Raw genomic sequence first — 18,609 nt, forward strand, 5'->3', positions numbered from 1 at the left:
GAAAAATTCTAATTTGTAAAAGTGTTTGTTTCGCAAATACTGAATGTATTGACCAAATTTGTGCTTGTTCATGGTAAATGTGTCTTAGCGCACAGGGACGTACAGTTACTGAGTGGTTCCTTGTGCACACTGTCGGTAGCAGTGTGCACCGGGAACGGGGAGGACAGCTGTCCCCAACAGCTGACACTCCCCAGTCACCGGCATTGGACCCGTAAAAGCGGTCCAATGTCGGCGATCAATGTAATCAGTGGATCTGTACAGATCCACTGATTACATCATTTCTGCACATAAAGTATAAAAAACTGTTCCGGGACTTACAGTTACTGAGTGGTTCCTGGTGCACACTGTCGGTAGCAGTGTGCACCGGGAACGGGGAGGACAGCTGTCCCCTGACAACTAACACTCCCCAGTTACCGGCATTGGACCTGTAAAAGCGGTCCAATGCCGGCGATCAATGTAATCGGCGGATCTGACAGATCCACCGATTTACATCGCTTCTGCAAATAAAGTTTTCAAAACTGTTTCTGGACTTGAAATTAGTCCGGAAACAGTTACTATTGAACAACCCCCCCCCCCCCCTTGTCCCATGCCCCCATGTGACCAGCAGGGAACCAATAGAAGAGGTGATTGGTGAGTCTGTTCAGACCCACCAATCACAGTGCATTTTTCACCCAGGTCGGGTGAAAAATACCGGACACAAGTTCTGATCTCTTAGTAGGTGAAGAGAAGTTGAAGAGATCAGAGCCTGTGTCGTGTTGTGTGCCCCACACAAAGTGAAAAAAATACTAAACCCCTAATTTCCCTCTTCCCTGTTCCTAGTGTGTGACCCCACGCACCTCCCAGTGTATAAGGGAGATTTTCTTTTTTTTTTTATCCAATTTGTTAGCGTCAATCTGTAGCGCTATAGCGTTAGTTGTCAGTTGGTGTCAGTTAGCATCAATCCGTAGCGTCAGTTTGGCAATTAGTGTCAATCCGTCACTGTTAGTCGGTGTCATTTGTCAGCGTCAATCCGTCACTGTTAGTCGCGTCACTTGTCAGCGTCAATCCGTCACTGTTAGTCGCGTCACTTGTCAGTTAGTGTCAATCCGTCACTGTTAGTCGCGTAACTTGTCAGTTAGTCAGCATTCGTGTCAGTTAGTAAGTGGTACTAAGTGTTATAAAAAAAAACAAAACCAAAAAAAAAATATTTGTGTTTAGTGTTTTCTGTGAAAAAAAACAAAACAAAAAAAAATAGAAAAATAACCGTAGTGTTTCAGCGTTAGTTAGTGTTTTAGTGTGAAAAAACAAAATCTTTGTTATACAGCGTAACGTTATACAGCGTAAGCTAGATATATACACACACAAATTAATTAAATGGCTGCGTAGCGTTACACCGCTGAAGAGGCGTATGCCATGATCGCATCCGATACGGACTCAGCGAGTGGTGAGGAATCAGAGTTCTTTCTCTCGTCCTCCTCTAGTGACAGCGAAGAACCTCCTCGTAGTCGCAGGAGGGTTAGTGCCCATGTTCTGCTGACCCTGAAACTGCCGTTCTGCCTTACCCTGGTACTGCCAGCAGTGATTGATCACCCCTAACCAATTACACCCCCCAAATCCCAGAATTTACTGCTGCAGCAGGAATTAATGTGCAGACGGAAGGACTGCCTGTAATTGAATATTTCAAATTGTTCTTTACCGACAATTTGATAGAGCTTATGGTGGACCAAACCAACATCTACGCCCACCAATTTATAGCCGAACACCCAAACTCATTTTATGCCCAGCCCAATCGTTGGCAATCAACAAATTCTGCAGAAATGCTAAAATATTGGGGGTTAGTTCGTCTCGCTAAAAAATCCCAAAGTGAGATCCTACTGGTCTACGGACATTTTATATCATTGTCCGTTGTACCGCAATACAATGACCAGATCCCGCTTTGATGCCCTCCAAAAATTTCTGCACTTCAGTGACAACTCCCTATGCCCCCCCAGGATGACCCCAATTCCGACAGACTTTTTAAAATTAGGCCCCTCAAACTTTTTTTCCCAAAAGTTTCCTGAAATCTACACCCCCGACAAAGAGATTTCAGTTGATGAACCCTGGTGCACTTTAAGGGTAGGCTAAAGTTTCGCCAATATTTGCCCAATAAGCGCACCAGGTACGGGATCAAGGTCTACAAGCTGGGTGAGTCTGAGACCGGATACACACATGCTTTCCGGATCTATGAGGTGAAGAACAGGACACTACAGCCCCCAAATTGTCCCCCCGTACTGTCCACAACAGGGAAGGTAGTGTGGGACCTCCTAAACCCACTGTTAGATCAGGTGTACAACTTGTACTTGGACAACTGGTACACAAGTGTACCCCTGTTCAAATGTCTAAAAGACAAAAAAACAGTGGCATGTGGGACGGTCCGAAAAAACCAGCGGTACCTTCCCAAGACCCTCATCGGCCAATCCCTGCATATTGGCGAAAGCAGGGCATTGCTGCAGGATGGGATCCTGTGTTTGAAATACCGGGATAAAAAAAGATGTATGCATGCTGACATCTATGCATGACGCCAAGTGCACCCCTGTCCCCACACGTGGATTCACAACCTCCACAATGAAGCCTGTGTGCATTCAGGCATATAATAAATTCATTGGGGGGGTTGACCTGAATGACCAGGTGTTAAAACCGTATAGTGCCATGCGGAAAAGCAAAATTTGGTACAAAAAATTGTCCGTGTACCTTGTACAGATGGCACTGTACAATTCATTTTTAACTTTCCGTAAAGCTGGCCACCCGGGTACCTACTTGGAGTACCCATAAAAAATTATTACATTTCTATTGCTTGGAGACGAGGTGGGGGAAACATCTGCTGCTTCAAGTAGTTCTTGCCGTATCGTTCCTGGGCAGCACTTTCCAAGTGATGTGCCTGCAACTCCAAAAAAACGGCGGGCACAAAAAAGGTGCCGTGTCTGTGCAAAAAAGGGTATCCGTAAGGACACCATATATCAGTGCGACACCTGTCAATCAAAACCCGGACTCTGCATGAAGAACTGCTTCCACACCTCTCTGGATTAAAAAAAATTATACTTTTGAAACCCCCACACCTCCCTTTATCATTCTGGTCTTTTACCCATTTATAAAATTGGACACACTAAAAAAAAATGTGTAACAAAACGAAAAACCCTCATTATACCCCTAAGATGACTACCTAATACTATAACATATGTGTATGATCTGCACAATTTTTTAGGCCTATGCTTGTTGCAAAAAATCAGCCAAGTAAAATAAGGCCTCAAAATCCTTGTGGTGCTTCTTCACTTCCAGGCACTGCTATGTGTGCAGACAACATATTTAGACCACTTTGGGGGTATTTCTAAAGTCAGAAGAAATACCCCAATAAATATTGAGGCACTTTACTTCACTTATATGTTGTCTGAAATATCTGCCCAAAAAAATGGTGCATTTGTAAAAAATGTAACATTTTATTTTGCAAGCCAGAAAAACTATGGGAGTCATAAAAGTGATCACACCCCTACATAAATTCTTTGAGGGGTGCAGTTTCCAAAATGGGGTCACTTCACTGTACTGGAGCTCTGCAAACGCAACATGGCACCTGAAGACCATTCCAGCAAAATCTGTGCTACAATTTGCGCTCCTTCGTTTCTGAGCCCTGCCGTGGGTCCAAACAGTAGTTTATAATCACATATGGGGCATTACCGTAATCGGAAGAAATTGCTTTACAAATACTGTGGTGTTTTTTCTCCGTCATGCCTTGTAAAAATTTAAAAAATTCTATGTTTTTTCCGAAAAAAGTAGATTTTCATCTTCACAGTCTATTTCCACTAAATTCCGCAAAAAAACTGTGGGGTCAAAATGCTAACTATACCACTAGAAAAATTCCTTGAGGGGTGTAGTTTCCAAAATGGGGTCTGTTTTTGGGGGTTTCCACTGTTTTCATCCCTCAAGGGCATTGCAAACACGACATGGCACCGACAAACATTCCAGCAAAATCTGCACCCAAATATTGCTCCTTCGTTTCTGAGCCGTGCTGTGGGTCTAAACAGCGGTTTATTACCACATATGGGGTATTGCCGTAATCGGGAGAAATTGCTGTACAAATGTTGTGGTGTTTTTTCTCTGTCATTCCTTGTAAAAATTAAAAAATTCTATGTTTTTTCAGAAAAAAAGTAGATTTTCATCTTCACAGTCTATTTCCACTAAATTCTGCAAAAAAACTGTGGGGACAAAATGCTAACTATACCACTAGAAAAATTCCTTGAGGGGTGTAGTTTCCAAAATGGGGTCACTTTTGGGGGGTTTCCACTGCTTTGGCACTACAAGTCCTCTTCAAACCTGACATGGTGCCTAAAATATAATTTAAAAAAAAAAGAGGCCCCAAAATCCACTAGGTGCTCATTTGCTTCGGAGGCCTGTGCTTCAGTCTGTTAGCACACTAGGGCCACATGTGGGATATTTCTAAAAACTGCAGAATCTGGGCAATAAATATTGAGATGCATTTCTCTGGTAAAACCTTCTGTTTTACAGAAAAAAAATGTATTACAAAATAATTTCAGCCAAAAAAAATGAAATTCTAAAATTTCACCTCTACATTGATTTAATTCCTGTGAAATGCCTAAAGGGTTAAGAGACTATGAGAATGCTGTTTTGAATACTTTGAGGGGTGCAGTTTTTAAAATGGGGTGATTTATGGTGACTTTGTAATATATAAGGCCCTCAAAGTCACTTCAGAACTGAACTAGTCCCTGAAAAAATAGCCTTTTGTAATTTTCTTGAAAATGTGAGAAATTGCTGCTAAAGTCCTAATCGTATTAACGTCCTAAAAAATTAAAAGTATGTTCAAAAAATGATGCAAACATAAAGTAGACATATGGGAAATGTTAACTAGTAACTATTTTGTGTGGTATTACTGTCTGTTTTACAAGCAGATACACTTAAATTAAAAAAATGCTATTTTTTGCAAATTTTCTCTGAATTTTGGTGTTTTTCACAAATAAATATTAAATTTGTCAACCAAATTTTTTCACTATCATAAAGTTCAATATGTCACGAGAAAACAGTCTCAGGATCGCTTGGATAGGTAAAAGCATTCTGGAGTTATTACCACATAAAATGACACATGTCAGATTTGAAAAAATGGGCTGTGCCACAAGGCCAAAATAGGCTGCGTCCTAAAGGGGTTAAATAAGAAAAAACATTCCACAGTTATGACAGCATAAAGTGTCACAAGTCAGTAAGGTTAAACCTGGCTCTGGTGGTAAGGGGTTAATGGGGATTCCTTGTAACCATCTGCAAAGCAGCGGCTTTCATATGAGTGCTGTGTTTTAACCCCTTCCCTCTTTAGCCACTTTTGACCTTCCTGACCGAGCCTCATTTTTCAAATCTGACATGTCACTTTATGTGGTAATAACTCCGGAATGCTTTCACCTATCCAAGCGATTCTGAGATTGTTTTCTCGTGACACATTGGACTTTGTTACTGGCAAAATTTGCTCGATATGTTCAGTATTTAATTGTGAAAAACACCAAAATTTAGCGAAAAATTGCAAAAATTATCATTTTTCTCAATTTTAATGTATCTGCTTGTAAGACAGGCAGATATACCACACAAAATTGTTGCTAATTAACATCCCCCATATGTCTACTTTAGATTGGCATCGTTTTTTGAACATCCTTTTATTTTTCTATGACGTTACAAGGCTTAGAACTTTAGCAGCAATTTCTCACATTTTCAAGAAAATTTCAAAAGGCTTTTTTTACAGGGGCCAGTTCAGTTGTGAAGTGGCTTTGAGGGCCTTATATATTAGAAACCCCCAAAAAGTCACCCCATTTTAAAAACTTCACCCCTCAAAGTATTCAAAAAAACATTTAGAAAATGTCTGAACCCTTTACACATGTCACAGGAATTAAAGCAAAGTAGAGGTGAAATTTACAAATGTCATATTTTTTTGCAGAAATAAATTTTTAGTACAATTTTTTTTATAACACAGAAGGTTTTACCAGAGAAATGCAACTCAATATTTGTTGCCCAGTTTCTGCAGTTTTAGGAAATATCCCACATGTGGCCGTAGCATGCTACTGGACTGAAGCACCGGCCTCAGAAGCAAAGGAGCACCTAGAAGATTTTGGGGCCTTATTTTTGTTAGAATATATTTTAGGCACCATGTCAGGTTTGAAGGGCTCTTGCGGTGCCAAAACAGTCAAAATCCCCCAAAAGTGACCCCATTTGGGAAACGACACACTTCAAGGAAATTATCTAGGGGTATAGTGAGCATTTTGACCGCACAGGTTTTTTACAGAAATTATTGGAAGTAGACCGTGAAAATTGAAATCAACATTTCTTCAAAGAAAATGTAGGTTTAGCGATTTTTTTTCTCATTTCCACAAGGACTGAAGGAGAAAAAGCACCGTAAAATTTGTAAACCAATCTCTCCCGAGTAAAACAATACCCCACATGTGGTAATCAACGGTTGTTTGGAGACACGGCAGGGCTGAGAAGGGAAAGAGCGCTATTTGGCTTTTGGAGCTCAAGTTTAGCAGGAATGGTTTGCGGAGGCCATGTCACATTTACGAAGTCCCTGAGGAGACAAAACAGTGGAAACCCCCCACAAGTGACCCCATTTTGGAGACTACACCCATTGAGGAAATTATCTAGGGGTATAGTGAGCGATTTGACCCCACAGGTTTTTTGCAGAAATTATTGGAAGTAGGCCCTGAAAATAAAAATCAACATTTTTTCTAAGAAAATGTAGGTTTAGCTTATTTTTACTCATTTCCACAAGGACTGAAGGAGAAAAAGCACCACAAAATTTATAAAGCAATTTCTCCCGAGTAAAACAGTACCCCACATGTGGTAATAAACGGCTGTTTGGAGACACGGCTTCGTTTAGAAGGGAAAGAGCGCTATTTGGCTTTTGGAGATCACATTGAGCAGGAATGGTTTGCGGCGGCCATGTCACATTTGCAAAGCCCCTGAGGGGAAAAAACAATGAAAACGCCCAAAAAGTGACACCATTTAGGAAACGACACCTCTTGAGGAATTCATCTAGGGGCGTAGTGAGCATTTTGACCCCACAGATGTTTCATAGAATTTATTAGAATTGGGCAGTGAAAATAAAAACAATCCTTTTTCTTCAATAAGACGTAGCTTTAGCGCACATTTTTTCATTTTCGCAACAAATAAAGGAAAAAAAAGAACCCAACATTTGTAAAGCAATTTCTACCGAGTACGGCAATACCCCATATGTGGTCATAAACTGCTGTTTGGGCACACGGCAGGGCTCAGAAGGGAAGGACCGCCATTTGGAGTGCAGATGTTGCTGGATTGATTTCTGGGCGCCTGTGGGCCCAAAACAGTGGAAACCCCCCAGAAGTGAACCAATTTTGGAAACTACACCCCTCAATGCATTTACCTAGGGGTGTAGTGAGCATGTTAACCCTGCAGGTGTTTTGTAGAAATTAGTGTGAACTCGATGTTGCAGAGTGAAAATGGGATTTTTTTCCATAGATATGCCAATATGTGGTGCCCAGCTTGTGCCACCATAACAAGACAGCTCTCTAATTATTATGCTGGGTTTCCTGGTTTTAGAAACACCCTACATGTGGCCCTAATCTCTTGCCTGGACAGTCGACCAGGCTCAGGAGTGAAAGCGTACCATGTAAAATTGAGGCCTAATTTGGCGATTTACAAAGTATTGGTTCACAACTGCAGAGGCTCAGATGTGAAATAATAAAAATAAACCCCTGGGAAGTGACCCCATTATGGAAACTGCACCCCTCAAGGCATTTATTAAGGGGTGTAGTGAGCATTTTCACCCCACAGGTCTTTTCCATAAATGAATGCGCTGTGGATGGTGCAAATTAAAAATTTATATTTTTCCCTAGATATGCCATTCAGTGGCAAATATGTCGTGCCCAGCTTATGCCACTGGAGACACACACCCCAAAAATTGCTAAAAGGGTTCTCCCGGGTATGACGGTGCCATATATGTGGAAGGAAACTGCTGTTTGGGCACACTGTAGGGTTCAGATGGGAGGAAATGCCATTTGGCTTTTGGAGCGTGGATTTTGCTTGGTAGTACTTTTGTTTGGAGTCTTACTGGTGTTTCCGTTTATAATGTAGGGCATATGTAAGCCGGGCGGAGTATATAAGGGGCATAGTCAGGTGGTATAATAATGGGGTAAAAAAAAAACAATAAAATAATCCATAGATGTGTGTTACGCTGTGACACAATCATTTCTGCACAGGCCGGTGTCGCACTGATATATGGCGTCCTTTATTATCCCCCTTTTGATCCACACTCCGCGCCTTTGTAGTTTGGGGAATTTTGCTAGGAAGTGTTGTCCTGGTATAATACGGGCACCGTCGCTTCCAGCGGATATGTTTGGGCCCTCCCTTTCCTGGTTCCCTAATTTTAGGTCCTTGATAAATCGCCACTTAAAGCAGAAGAAATGTTCCCCTCGGGCACAACTGCATATTTTTTTATTTCCTGACTTATTGGAGCCATAACTAATTTTATTTTTCATAGACGTAGCGGTATGAGGGCTGGTTTGTTGCGGGACGAGCTGTAGTTATTATTGGTACCATTTTGGGGTACATGTGACTTTTTGATCACCTTTTATCCTATTTTTTGGGATGCCAGGTAAACAAAAAAACGCAATTCTGGCACAGCTTTTTTCGTTTTTTTTATACCGCGTTCACCATGCATTATAAATTACATGTTAACTTTATTCTGCGGGTCAGTACGATTCCGGCGATACCTAATTTATAGCACTTTTTCATGTTTTACAACTTTTTGCACAATAAAATTACTTTTGTAAAAAGAATGTATTTTTTCTGTCGCCAAGTTGTGAGAACCATAACTTTTTAATTTTTTTTTCGACGGAGTTGTATGAGGGCTTGTTTTTTGCGGGACGAGCTATAGTTTTTATAGGTACCATTTTTGGATACGTGCGACTTTTTGATCACTTTTTATTCTAATATTTGTAGGGCAAAGTGACCAAAAAACAGAAACTCTGGTAACATTTTTTACGGGTTTTTTTTACGCTGTTCACCGCGTGTAATAAATAATATAATATTTTGATACCTCCGGTCGTGGCGATACCAAATACATATGGTTTATTATTTTTCAATAATAAAGGACTTGATAAGAGTAAAAGGGGGATTGTGTTTTATTTGATTACTTGAAACTTTTACTGTTTTCAAACTTTTATTTTTTGCACTTTTTTTTACACTTTTTTATACTTTTTTTACACTTTTCTGCAAGTCCCACTAGGGGACTTGAAGGTCCAACGGTCAGATTTTTTTTTTTCTAATACATTGCACTACCTATGTAGTGCAATGTAATAGATCTGTCAGTCATTCACTGACAGCAAGCCGATTAGGCTTCGCCTCCCGGCGGGGCCTAAATCGGCTTCCGTAATGGCAGAGCAGGAGACCATTGTGTCTCCTGTTGCCATAACAGCAGTCGCCAGTCCCGATTGCCTGTCAGGGCTGGCGATCTGCTAGTAACCGCTACGATGCAGCAATCGCTTTCGATTGCTGCATCGAAGGGGTTAATGGCAGGGATCGGAGCTAGCTCCGGTTCCTGCCGTTACAGGTGGATGTCAGCTGTACAGTACAGCTGACTTCCACCGCTGATGACGCCGGATCAGCTCCTGACCCGGCGCCATCTTGCCGGCAGCTACGGAAGCCGATCAGGCTCCGCCGCCGGGCGGATCTTGACCGACTTCGGTGCTAGGCAGACCGGGAGGCCAGTATTAGGCCTCCGGTTGCCATTGCAGCCACCGGAACCCCGGCAATTTCATTACTGGGGTTCCGATGAGCTGCAAACACCTTAAGTGCAGCGATCGCGTTTGAGCGCTGCACTTAAGGGGTTAATGGCGGGGATCGAAGCTAATTTCGGTCCCCGCCGTTACAGCCGGATGTCAGCTGTAAGATACAGCTGAGATCCGGTAATGATGGCACCGGCTCAGCTTCTGAGCCGGTCCCAAACATTCGGCGTACATGTACGGCAAGATGCGGGAAGTCAATGCTTTCCATGACGTACATGTACGGCAAATGTCGGGAAGGGGTTAAAGGTTTGTAGAGACCGGGAACAAGATATTTCATGTCCCTGTCAAGTACAGGACAATTTGATCCTGCCATTGACACTGTGTGTGCATTAAAGAGGGGGTGCAAATCAGTAGACACACTCTCTGTTCTGTGTGCAGTACCCCCAAGCTGGTATTCAGTAGCCACAGTCTCTTCTGTGTGCAGTTCCCCCCTAGCTGGTGCTCAGTAGCCGTGGTCTCTCCTTTTGCACCCCCTACCCCAGCTGGGATTCAGTAGACATTCATGGGTTCATAGGTTTTCATGTTTACATGGCACAGTACTTAATAGATTTTTTTTAAACTGTATTTTTAATCAGCACACCATACAAAAAAGGTTTGCCTACCCCTGGTCTAGAAGCCTGGACACTCCAGAAACTTTTTTTTATTATTTTTTCCTGCGGCCCCTGTTTTTAAAGTTCACCCGGTAAAAGGTAGGGCGCAAATATCCCAGCCGCAATTATGTCACGTGACCGGCCGATTCCTACAGCGTCTTCTGTGTGGGCAGGAAGTCTCTCTCACTATGTATTCCTATGAGACACTCAATGTGAGTCTCATAGGAATTAATAGTGAAAGATACTTCCATATTGCAGTATATCATGCGAGCGATCGCCGCTTCAAGTCCCCCTAGGGGGACTAATAAAAATATAAAAAAGTAAAAAAAACAATAGATTTTTATAATGTTCCATAAAAAAAATGACAAGTTAAAAAAAAAAATTTGCACATTTTATTTTTTTCCCCTAAAGCAATGTTAAAAAATAAATAAAACTTAACATAATTGGTATTGCCTCGTTCATAAAAGTCCGAACTATCACAATATAGCGTTATGTAACCCACTCGGTGAACGACGTAAAAAAAACATATATTTCAAATTGCTGTTTTTTTGTCACTTTAACTCTCCAAAAAAAAGGAATAAAAAGTGATCAAAAAGTCGCATGCACCCCAAAATGGTATTGCCGTAATCGTATCAACCTGTAGAATAAGGTGAAATATGTAGTTTTTACCACCCGATTGAACCGTAAAAACTAGAAAAAAAAAAAAAAAAAAGCACTGTTTTTTGCCCATTTCACCCCACAAATGTTTTTTCAGATTCCCGGTACATTATGTGGTACAATAAATGGTGCCATGAAAAACTACAGCTTGTCCCGTTGCCTTTATTCTTCCATATTTCCTAATTAACATTTGAACATTTAGTCTTGTCTTGTGCTATGGATCAGCAGTTCGGTGGTTACACTGTCTGATTTCATATGTTATTGTTATTACAGTTTCCTCGATCACACCATTCTGGGTATTCTCTTGACACCATTGCATGAGAAAACCCCATGAGGTTGGCAGTTTTTGAAATACTGTTCCCGGATAGTCTAGCACCGATGACCATCCCTCCTTCAAAGTCAATCGGATCGCTTGATTTCCCCATTTGACTGTAGATTCGCACTGAAACGGATGCAAGGAAAAGTTGCTTACATGATTTTATGCTTCACTCCAGGGTCACGTGTCTTATTTCCATACAGGGAAGCTTCAATAGTCCGAGGGCAGGGGTCTCTAATAGAGTGGCCATTCAAGTGTAGTACAAATGTATACAAATCACTAGCCAGACCACACATGGAATAGTGTGTACAATTTTAGACACCGGTGTATAAGAAGGACATGGCTGAACTAAAATGGGCGCAAAGAAGGGTGACCAAGGCAATTTAGGGAATGGGCGGATAGCAGTACCAAGAAAGAATATCAAAACTTGGGGCTATTCAGTTTAGAAAAAAAACTGCTTAGGGGCGAATTACAATGTACAAATATATAATAGTTCCCTCATAGATATCATCACGCAGGAAGGGTTTTGGGCAGGATTTTACATATAAGCAAACCCCTCCCCCATTCTTATTAGTACGATCATTTCTAAACCGACTGTAACCCTACATATTAATAGCCCAGTCATAGCGATCATCCAGCCATGTCTCACTTATCCCCGCTATGTCACAATTCTCCTCCAGCATTATAAACTCTAATTCCTCAATCCTGTTATTGAGGCTTCTGCCATTCTTATACATGTACTTTATGTTTATCCTAATGATAGTTTCCCAATACCAGGACCTGTTTAGCCTTTACTATACTCCCATTCCCCTTCTTCCAAATGGGCAATTCTCACACAGCCTGCACAGCTGTTCCAAGGAGAGGATAAAGGTCTCACATAAATTGCATTGAGGACAGTGAGGCCCTGTTCACACGGCATGTATTTGGCGCGTTTTACATGCCAAAATACACGTCCGTAAACGCTTAATTGAGCTTACCTTTGAAGTCAATGGGAAAGCGCGGCGTTGGTACATACAGCGTCCTTTGTTACACAAGCGGGTCTAAATTACGTGTCGCGTGAAAAAAAGTCATGCTAAGTCTTTGGAGTGTAAAGCGCGCCAAATATTCTCATAGTAATAAAAACATGCAAAAAATACTCAGAAAACGCATAAAAATTGCATGCATTTTAAAAAGCTCTTTACCAAAACGCTAGCATGTTTGACACATTTACATGTCGTTTTTTTGTTTTGGTTTCTTTAGCGCTGTGTGAACATGCCCCTAAATTTCAAGCTGTCAAGCATTAAAAGTTAGTGTAGCCACAGCCCCTTTCCATCAGCAAGTTAAGGAGGCTCTGTCACCACATTATAGGTGCCCTATCGTGTACATGATGTGATCGGCGCTGTAATGTAGATTACAGCAGTGTTTTTTATTTTGAAAAACGATAATTTTTGACGGAGTTATGACCTATATTAGCTCTATGCTAATGAGTTTCTCAATGGACAACTGGGCGTGTTTTACTATATGACCAAGTGGGCGTTGTACAGAGGTGTGTATGACGCTGACCAATCAGCGTCATACACTTCTCTCCATTCATTTACACTGCAAATAGAGATATCGCTATGTGCAGTCACATAAACATACTATAACGATACTTATGTGTCATGACAATGAATATACATTACCACCAGCCAGGACGTGATGTGTATTCATTCTCCTGACCACTTCTGTAGCGTCTCTATGAGTTACAGCATAGCAGACGTAGTCTCGCGAGATTACGCTGTAAACTGTCATTCACAGCGAGATCTTGCTGTGCTGTAACTCAGAGACGCTACAGAAGTGGTCAGGTGATTGAATACACATCATGTCCTGGCTGGAGGTAATGTATATTCATTGTCATGGCACATTAGTAGCATTATAGTGTGTTTATGTGACTGCACATAGCGATATAGCTATATCGCTATCTGCAGAGTAAATGAATGGAGGGAAGTGTATTACGCTGATTGGTCAGCGTCATACACACCTCTGTACAACGCCCACTTGGTCATATAGTAAAACACGCCCAGTTGTCCATTGAGAAACTCATTAGCATGAAGCTAATATAGGCCATAACTGTTAAAAATGATCGTTTTTCTAAATAAAAAACACTGCTGTGATCTACATTACAGTGCCGATCACATCATGTGCAAGATAGGCCACTTTTAATGTGGTGACAGAGCCTCTTTAACCCCTTCCCGACATCCGCCGTATATATACACGGCGCTGCCGGGAAGGTGTTCCCACAAAGCGCAGTACAGTTACGTTCCGGTGATGGTGCGGGCTCAGGAGCAGAGCCGGCACCATCACCGCGGGGTGACAGCTGTATTATACAGCTGGCACCCTCCTGTAACTGCCAGGACCGGAGCTATTCTCCGATCCGGCAGATTAACCCCTCAGATGCTGCGCTCAATTTCACCCGACCGGCAACCCAGTGATGCGTCCGATTGCCACAGCAACCCAGCGATTGCAAGAAAATGGCGTCCGAGTCTGCCTTGTACGGGAGCCGATGAGGACCTGCCTGCGGCGTGTCCTCATAGGCTTGCTGTCAGTGAATAACTGACAGCGCTAATACACTGCACTACGTATGTAGTGCAGTGTATTAGAGTAGCGATCGCGGTATCAGGCCCTCATGTCCCCTAGTGGGACAAGTAAAAAAAGTAAAAAAAAAAGTTAATAAAAAATGTGGTAAAACAATAAAAACACACTTTTCAAATAAAAATAAAGCTAAACTGACTTTTTCCCATAGTAAGTCTTTTATTATGGGAAAAACCGTAAAAATTAAAAAAAACTATACATAATTGGTATCGCCGCGTCCGTAACGACCCAAACTACAAAACTATTATGTAATTTATCCCGCACGGTGAACGCCGTAAAAAAAAAACATGAAAAACAACGGCAGAATCTTTGTTTTTAGGTCACATCTCCTTCCAAAAAATGCTAAAAAAGGGATCAAAAAGTCACATTTACTCCAAAATAGTACTAATAAAAACGACAATCCGTCCCGCAAAAAATAATCCCTGACACCGCTTTGTGCACTCAAAAATAAAAAAGTTATGGGTCTTAGAATATGTTGACACAGAAAACAAATGATTTTATAAAAAAAAGTGATTTTATTGTGCAAAAGCTGCAATACAAAAAAAACTATATAAATTTGGTATCGACCCGCAGAATAAAGATAACATGTAATTTAGGGCGCACTGTGGATGCCGAAAAAAAAAAACAATAAAAAACTATTCCAGAATTGCTTGTTTTTAATTCCTTTACCAAAAAATGAAATAAAAAGTGATCAAAAAGTCGTATGTGTTCTAAAATGGTACCAATAAAAGCTACAGCCCGTCTCGCAAAAAACAAGCCCGCACACCGCTCAATCAAGTGAAAAACAAAAAAGTTATGGCACTAGCAATGCGGTGATAAAAAAAACATCTCAATGCGCAGGCCGGAGGGGAACATTCCTTCAGTTTCAGGGCCCTAGTAGGAACTAGGAAAGGGAATGGACATAGCACATCCGCTGGAAGCGAGGGCGCCCGTATTATACCAGGGCAACACTTTCCCAGCAATATTTCCCAAACTACGAAGGAGAAAAAGTCCCCAAAAGGTGCAGAGCGTTACAGAAGGGGGACAAGAAAGAAAACTGTTTATCAGTGTGACACCGGCCTGCGCATAACGGATCGCTTCACATCGTAACACACACCTATGGATAATTGTATTATTTACCCCATTATTATACCCTCTTATTATGCCCTGATGTACTCCGCACAGATTACATGTGCCCCCACATTATAAACGGAAATACCAGCAAAACCCCAAACAGAACGATTACCAAGCAAAATCCATGCTCAAAATGGCGGCCTTTCCCTTCTTAGCCCTACAGCGTGTCCAAACAGCAATTTATGTCCACAAGTAAGGCATTACCATACCCGGGAGAACCCGCATAACAATTTATGGGGTAAGATTCTCTAGGGGCACAACATATTGTGCGGTGAATGGGCAGATCAGTGGAAAAATTGCAATTTTCACTTTGCACCATCCACTGCGTATTCATTTCCGGAAAACACCTGTGAAGTCTAAATTCTCACTACACCCCTTGATAAATGCCTTTAGGGGTGTAGTTTCTAAAACAGGGTCACTTTTGTTTGGTACATCAGTGGTTTTGCAAATGCAACATGGCGTCCGCAAACCATTCCAGCAAAATCTACGCTCCAAAAGATAAATACCGCGCTCCTTTTCTTCTGAATGCTCCCATATACATAAACAGCTGATTATAACCACATATGGGGTGTTACCGTACAAGGGAGAAATTACTTTACAAATGTTGGGGGGCTTTTTCTTCTCTATTCCTTGTAAAAATGAAAAATGTTGATCTAAAACTACATCTTGTTGGGAAAAAAAAATATTTTTCATTTTCATGGCTTAATTCTAATTAATTCAGCAAAAAACCTTTGGGATCAAAATTTTCACTATACCCCTAGATGATTCTTCAGGGGGTGCAGTTTCCCAAATGGAGTCACTTTTGGGGTGTTTCCACTGTACTAGTACTACAGGGGCTCAGCAAATGTGACATGGCGCCCAGAAACCATTCCAAAATCCAAATGGTGCTAGTTCCATTCTGAGCCCTACCGTGTGTCCAAACAGATGTTTGTGACCACATGTGGGTTATTGTTTTACTCGGGAGAAGTTGCTTTACAAATTTTATGGTGCTTTTTCTCTTTCTGTCCTTGTGGAAATGAAAAAAAAAATACCTAAACCTACATTTTCTTTGAAAAAATGTAGATTTTCATTTTTACGGCCTACTTCCAAAAATGTCTGCAAGAAACCTGTGGGGTCAAAATTCTCACTATACCCATAGATAATTTCCTCAAGGGGTATAGTTTCCATAATGGGGTCAGTTGTTGGGGGTTTCTACTGTTTTGTCACCTCAGGGGCTTTGCAAATGTGACATGGCCTCCGCAAACCATTCCTGCTAAATTTGAGCTCCAAGAGCCAAATGGCGCTCTTTCCTTTCTAAACCTTGCCGTGTGTCCAAACAACCGTTTATGACCACATGTTGGGTATTGTTTTACTCGGGAGAAATTGCTCTACAAATGTTATGGTGCTTTTTCTACTTTAGTTCTTTTGGAAATGAAAAAAAATTAGCTAAACCTACATTTTATTTGAAAAAATGTAGATTTTCATGGCCTAGTTCCAAAAAATTTTGCAAAAAAACTGGCGGGTCAAAATGCTTGCTACACCCCTAAATAAATTCCTCGAGGGGGTGTAGTTTCCCAAATGGGGTCACTTTTGGGGGGTTTCCACTGTTTTAGTTCCACAAGACCTGTTCAAAGCTGACATGGTGCCTAAAATATATTCTAATAAAAAGGAGGCCCAAAATCCACAAGGTGCTCCTTTGCTTCTGAGGCCGGTGCTTCAGTCCAGTAGCACACTAAAGCCACGTGGGATATTTCCAAAAACCGCAGAACCTGGGCAATAAATATTGAGTTGCATTTCTTGGGTAAAACCTTCTGTGGTACAAAAAAAATTGATTCAAAATGAATTTCTGGAAAAAAATTATGAACTTTGTAAATTTCACCTCTACTTTGCCTTAATTCCTGCGCAATGTCTAAAGGGTTTAGAAACTTTCTAAATGCTGTTTTGAATACTTTGAGGGGTGCAGTTTTAAAATGGGGTGACTTATTGGGGGTTTCTAATATCTAAGGACCTCAAAGCCACTTCACAACTGAACTGGCCCCTGTAAAAATAGCATTTTCACATTTTCTTGAAAATGTGAGAAATTGCTGCTAAAGTTCTAAGCCTTGTAGCGTCCTAGAAAAATAAAATGATGTTCAAAAAACGATACCAATCTAAAGTAGACATATGGGGGATGTTAGTTAGCAACATTTTTGTGTGGTATAACTGCCTGTCTTACAAGCAGATACATTTAAATTGAGAAAAATGCTAATTTTTGCAATTTTTCGCTACATTTTTCACAATTAAATACTGAATGTATCGGGCAAATTTTGCCAGTAACAAAGTCCAATGTGTCACGAGAAAACAATCTCAGAATCGCTTGGATAAGTAAAAGCATTCCGGAGTTATTACCACATAAAGTGAAACATGTCAGATTTGAAAAATGAGGCTCTGTCAGGAAGGTCAAAAGTGGCCAAAGAGGGAAGGGGTTAAATCCCTCGGGGAAATCCGAATTAGTTGCTATATTTGTATTTATTTATTTTTTTGCCTTCCAGAAAATTATTGAGTTACGTTTTAACTTTTTTGATTATTTGACTTCTAGTAATTGAAGTTTTCTCTCTTTCAGGTAAAGCTTTTAAATAAAGGGGATCATCACACCGTAGTCCACTAAAACTCGTTTCCAGTTCTATGGGTGGACATTGCCTTCTCTTGGGATTCATCCCACTTAGCTAAAGCATTTCCGTCATGGACTCCGTGATACACAAGTGGCATCAAGGAATTTGATCTCGCAGTCCACAAAACAATCTTCATACTTAACAAGGGAAAAAGGCTGTGTAATTTAATGGGGGAAGTATTAAACAAATATATATAAATATATAAATATATTTTTAATCTGAAAAGGAAAGGCGCAAAATCTTTTTATGGTTCAGATTAAATTTCATTTTAAAAACTATGTACGGAAAAACAGACTTTTGAAAACCGTTTTAAAAATATTTTGTCCACTCTTTGACCGTTATTCTACATGCTACAGAGTTGTTTTCTTTACCCACATAAACTCTATTCTTTCAAACCAGGATTTTCGGCTATCAAATGCATATATGGATTGACAGTTTGTACACAGCCTGTGTATTCTAGGCAGCAAACGTAATTTGCGCAAGCTGCTGTGTTAGCAGCCCTTTTATGTAAATCTTGTATAAAATAAAACAATCTGGCCGGAATTTAATATGCAAATGTAGTGACGTCAGAGTATTGTATTTGTTCCCCACCTCTCTGCTTTACCAGTGTATATATACTTCCTTTTTTTTTTTTTTTTTTTTTTACGTCAAAAATACATTTTAGACCACTTCTTGAACCGTTCATTGTAAGAATACAAAACATGTTGGTGAATGATCATTTTCATTTTTAAAGTAAAATAATCCACCTATGGAATATATATCTTTTTTTTTTTTTTTTTTTACATATGTTGGCCCACATGATCAAATGAGGGAGGGGTGGGAGGTGCCTTTCCAGTGGGTTTCACTTTATGAAACCTTTAATATTTGAAGCT

At 40.7% G+C, this 18,609-nt stretch overlaps 1 protein-coding gene across 4 annotated transcripts in view; it reads left to right on the top strand.

Annotated features, from left to right (window-relative positions):
• TCF20 (transcription factor 20) overlaps positions 1-18,377 on the top strand; it is a 180,909-nt gene extending 162,532 nt beyond the window's left edge. For all 4 annotated transcript variants that reach the window (XM_075833542.1, XM_075833545.1, XM_075833544.1 and 1 more), the window contains one exon: positions 17,689-18,377. Coding sequence is in view for 1 of the 4 variants with exons in the window: in XM_075833545.1 (XP_075689660.1) it covers positions 17,689-17,733 (45 nt within the window). In the remaining 3 variants the exon portion in view is untranslated. The remainder of the gene's footprint in view (positions 1-17,688) is intronic.
• Positions 18,378-18,609: the final 232 nt, after the last annotated feature.

The sequence above is a fragment of the Rhinoderma darwinii genome, chromosome 7, assembly GCF_050947455.1.
Source record: "Rhinoderma darwinii isolate aRhiDar2 chromosome 7, aRhiDar2.hap1, whole genome shotgun sequence".
In the NCBI taxonomy this organism is placed as follows: domain Eukaryota; kingdom Metazoa; phylum Chordata; class Amphibia; order Anura; family Rhinodermatidae; genus Rhinoderma; species Rhinoderma darwinii.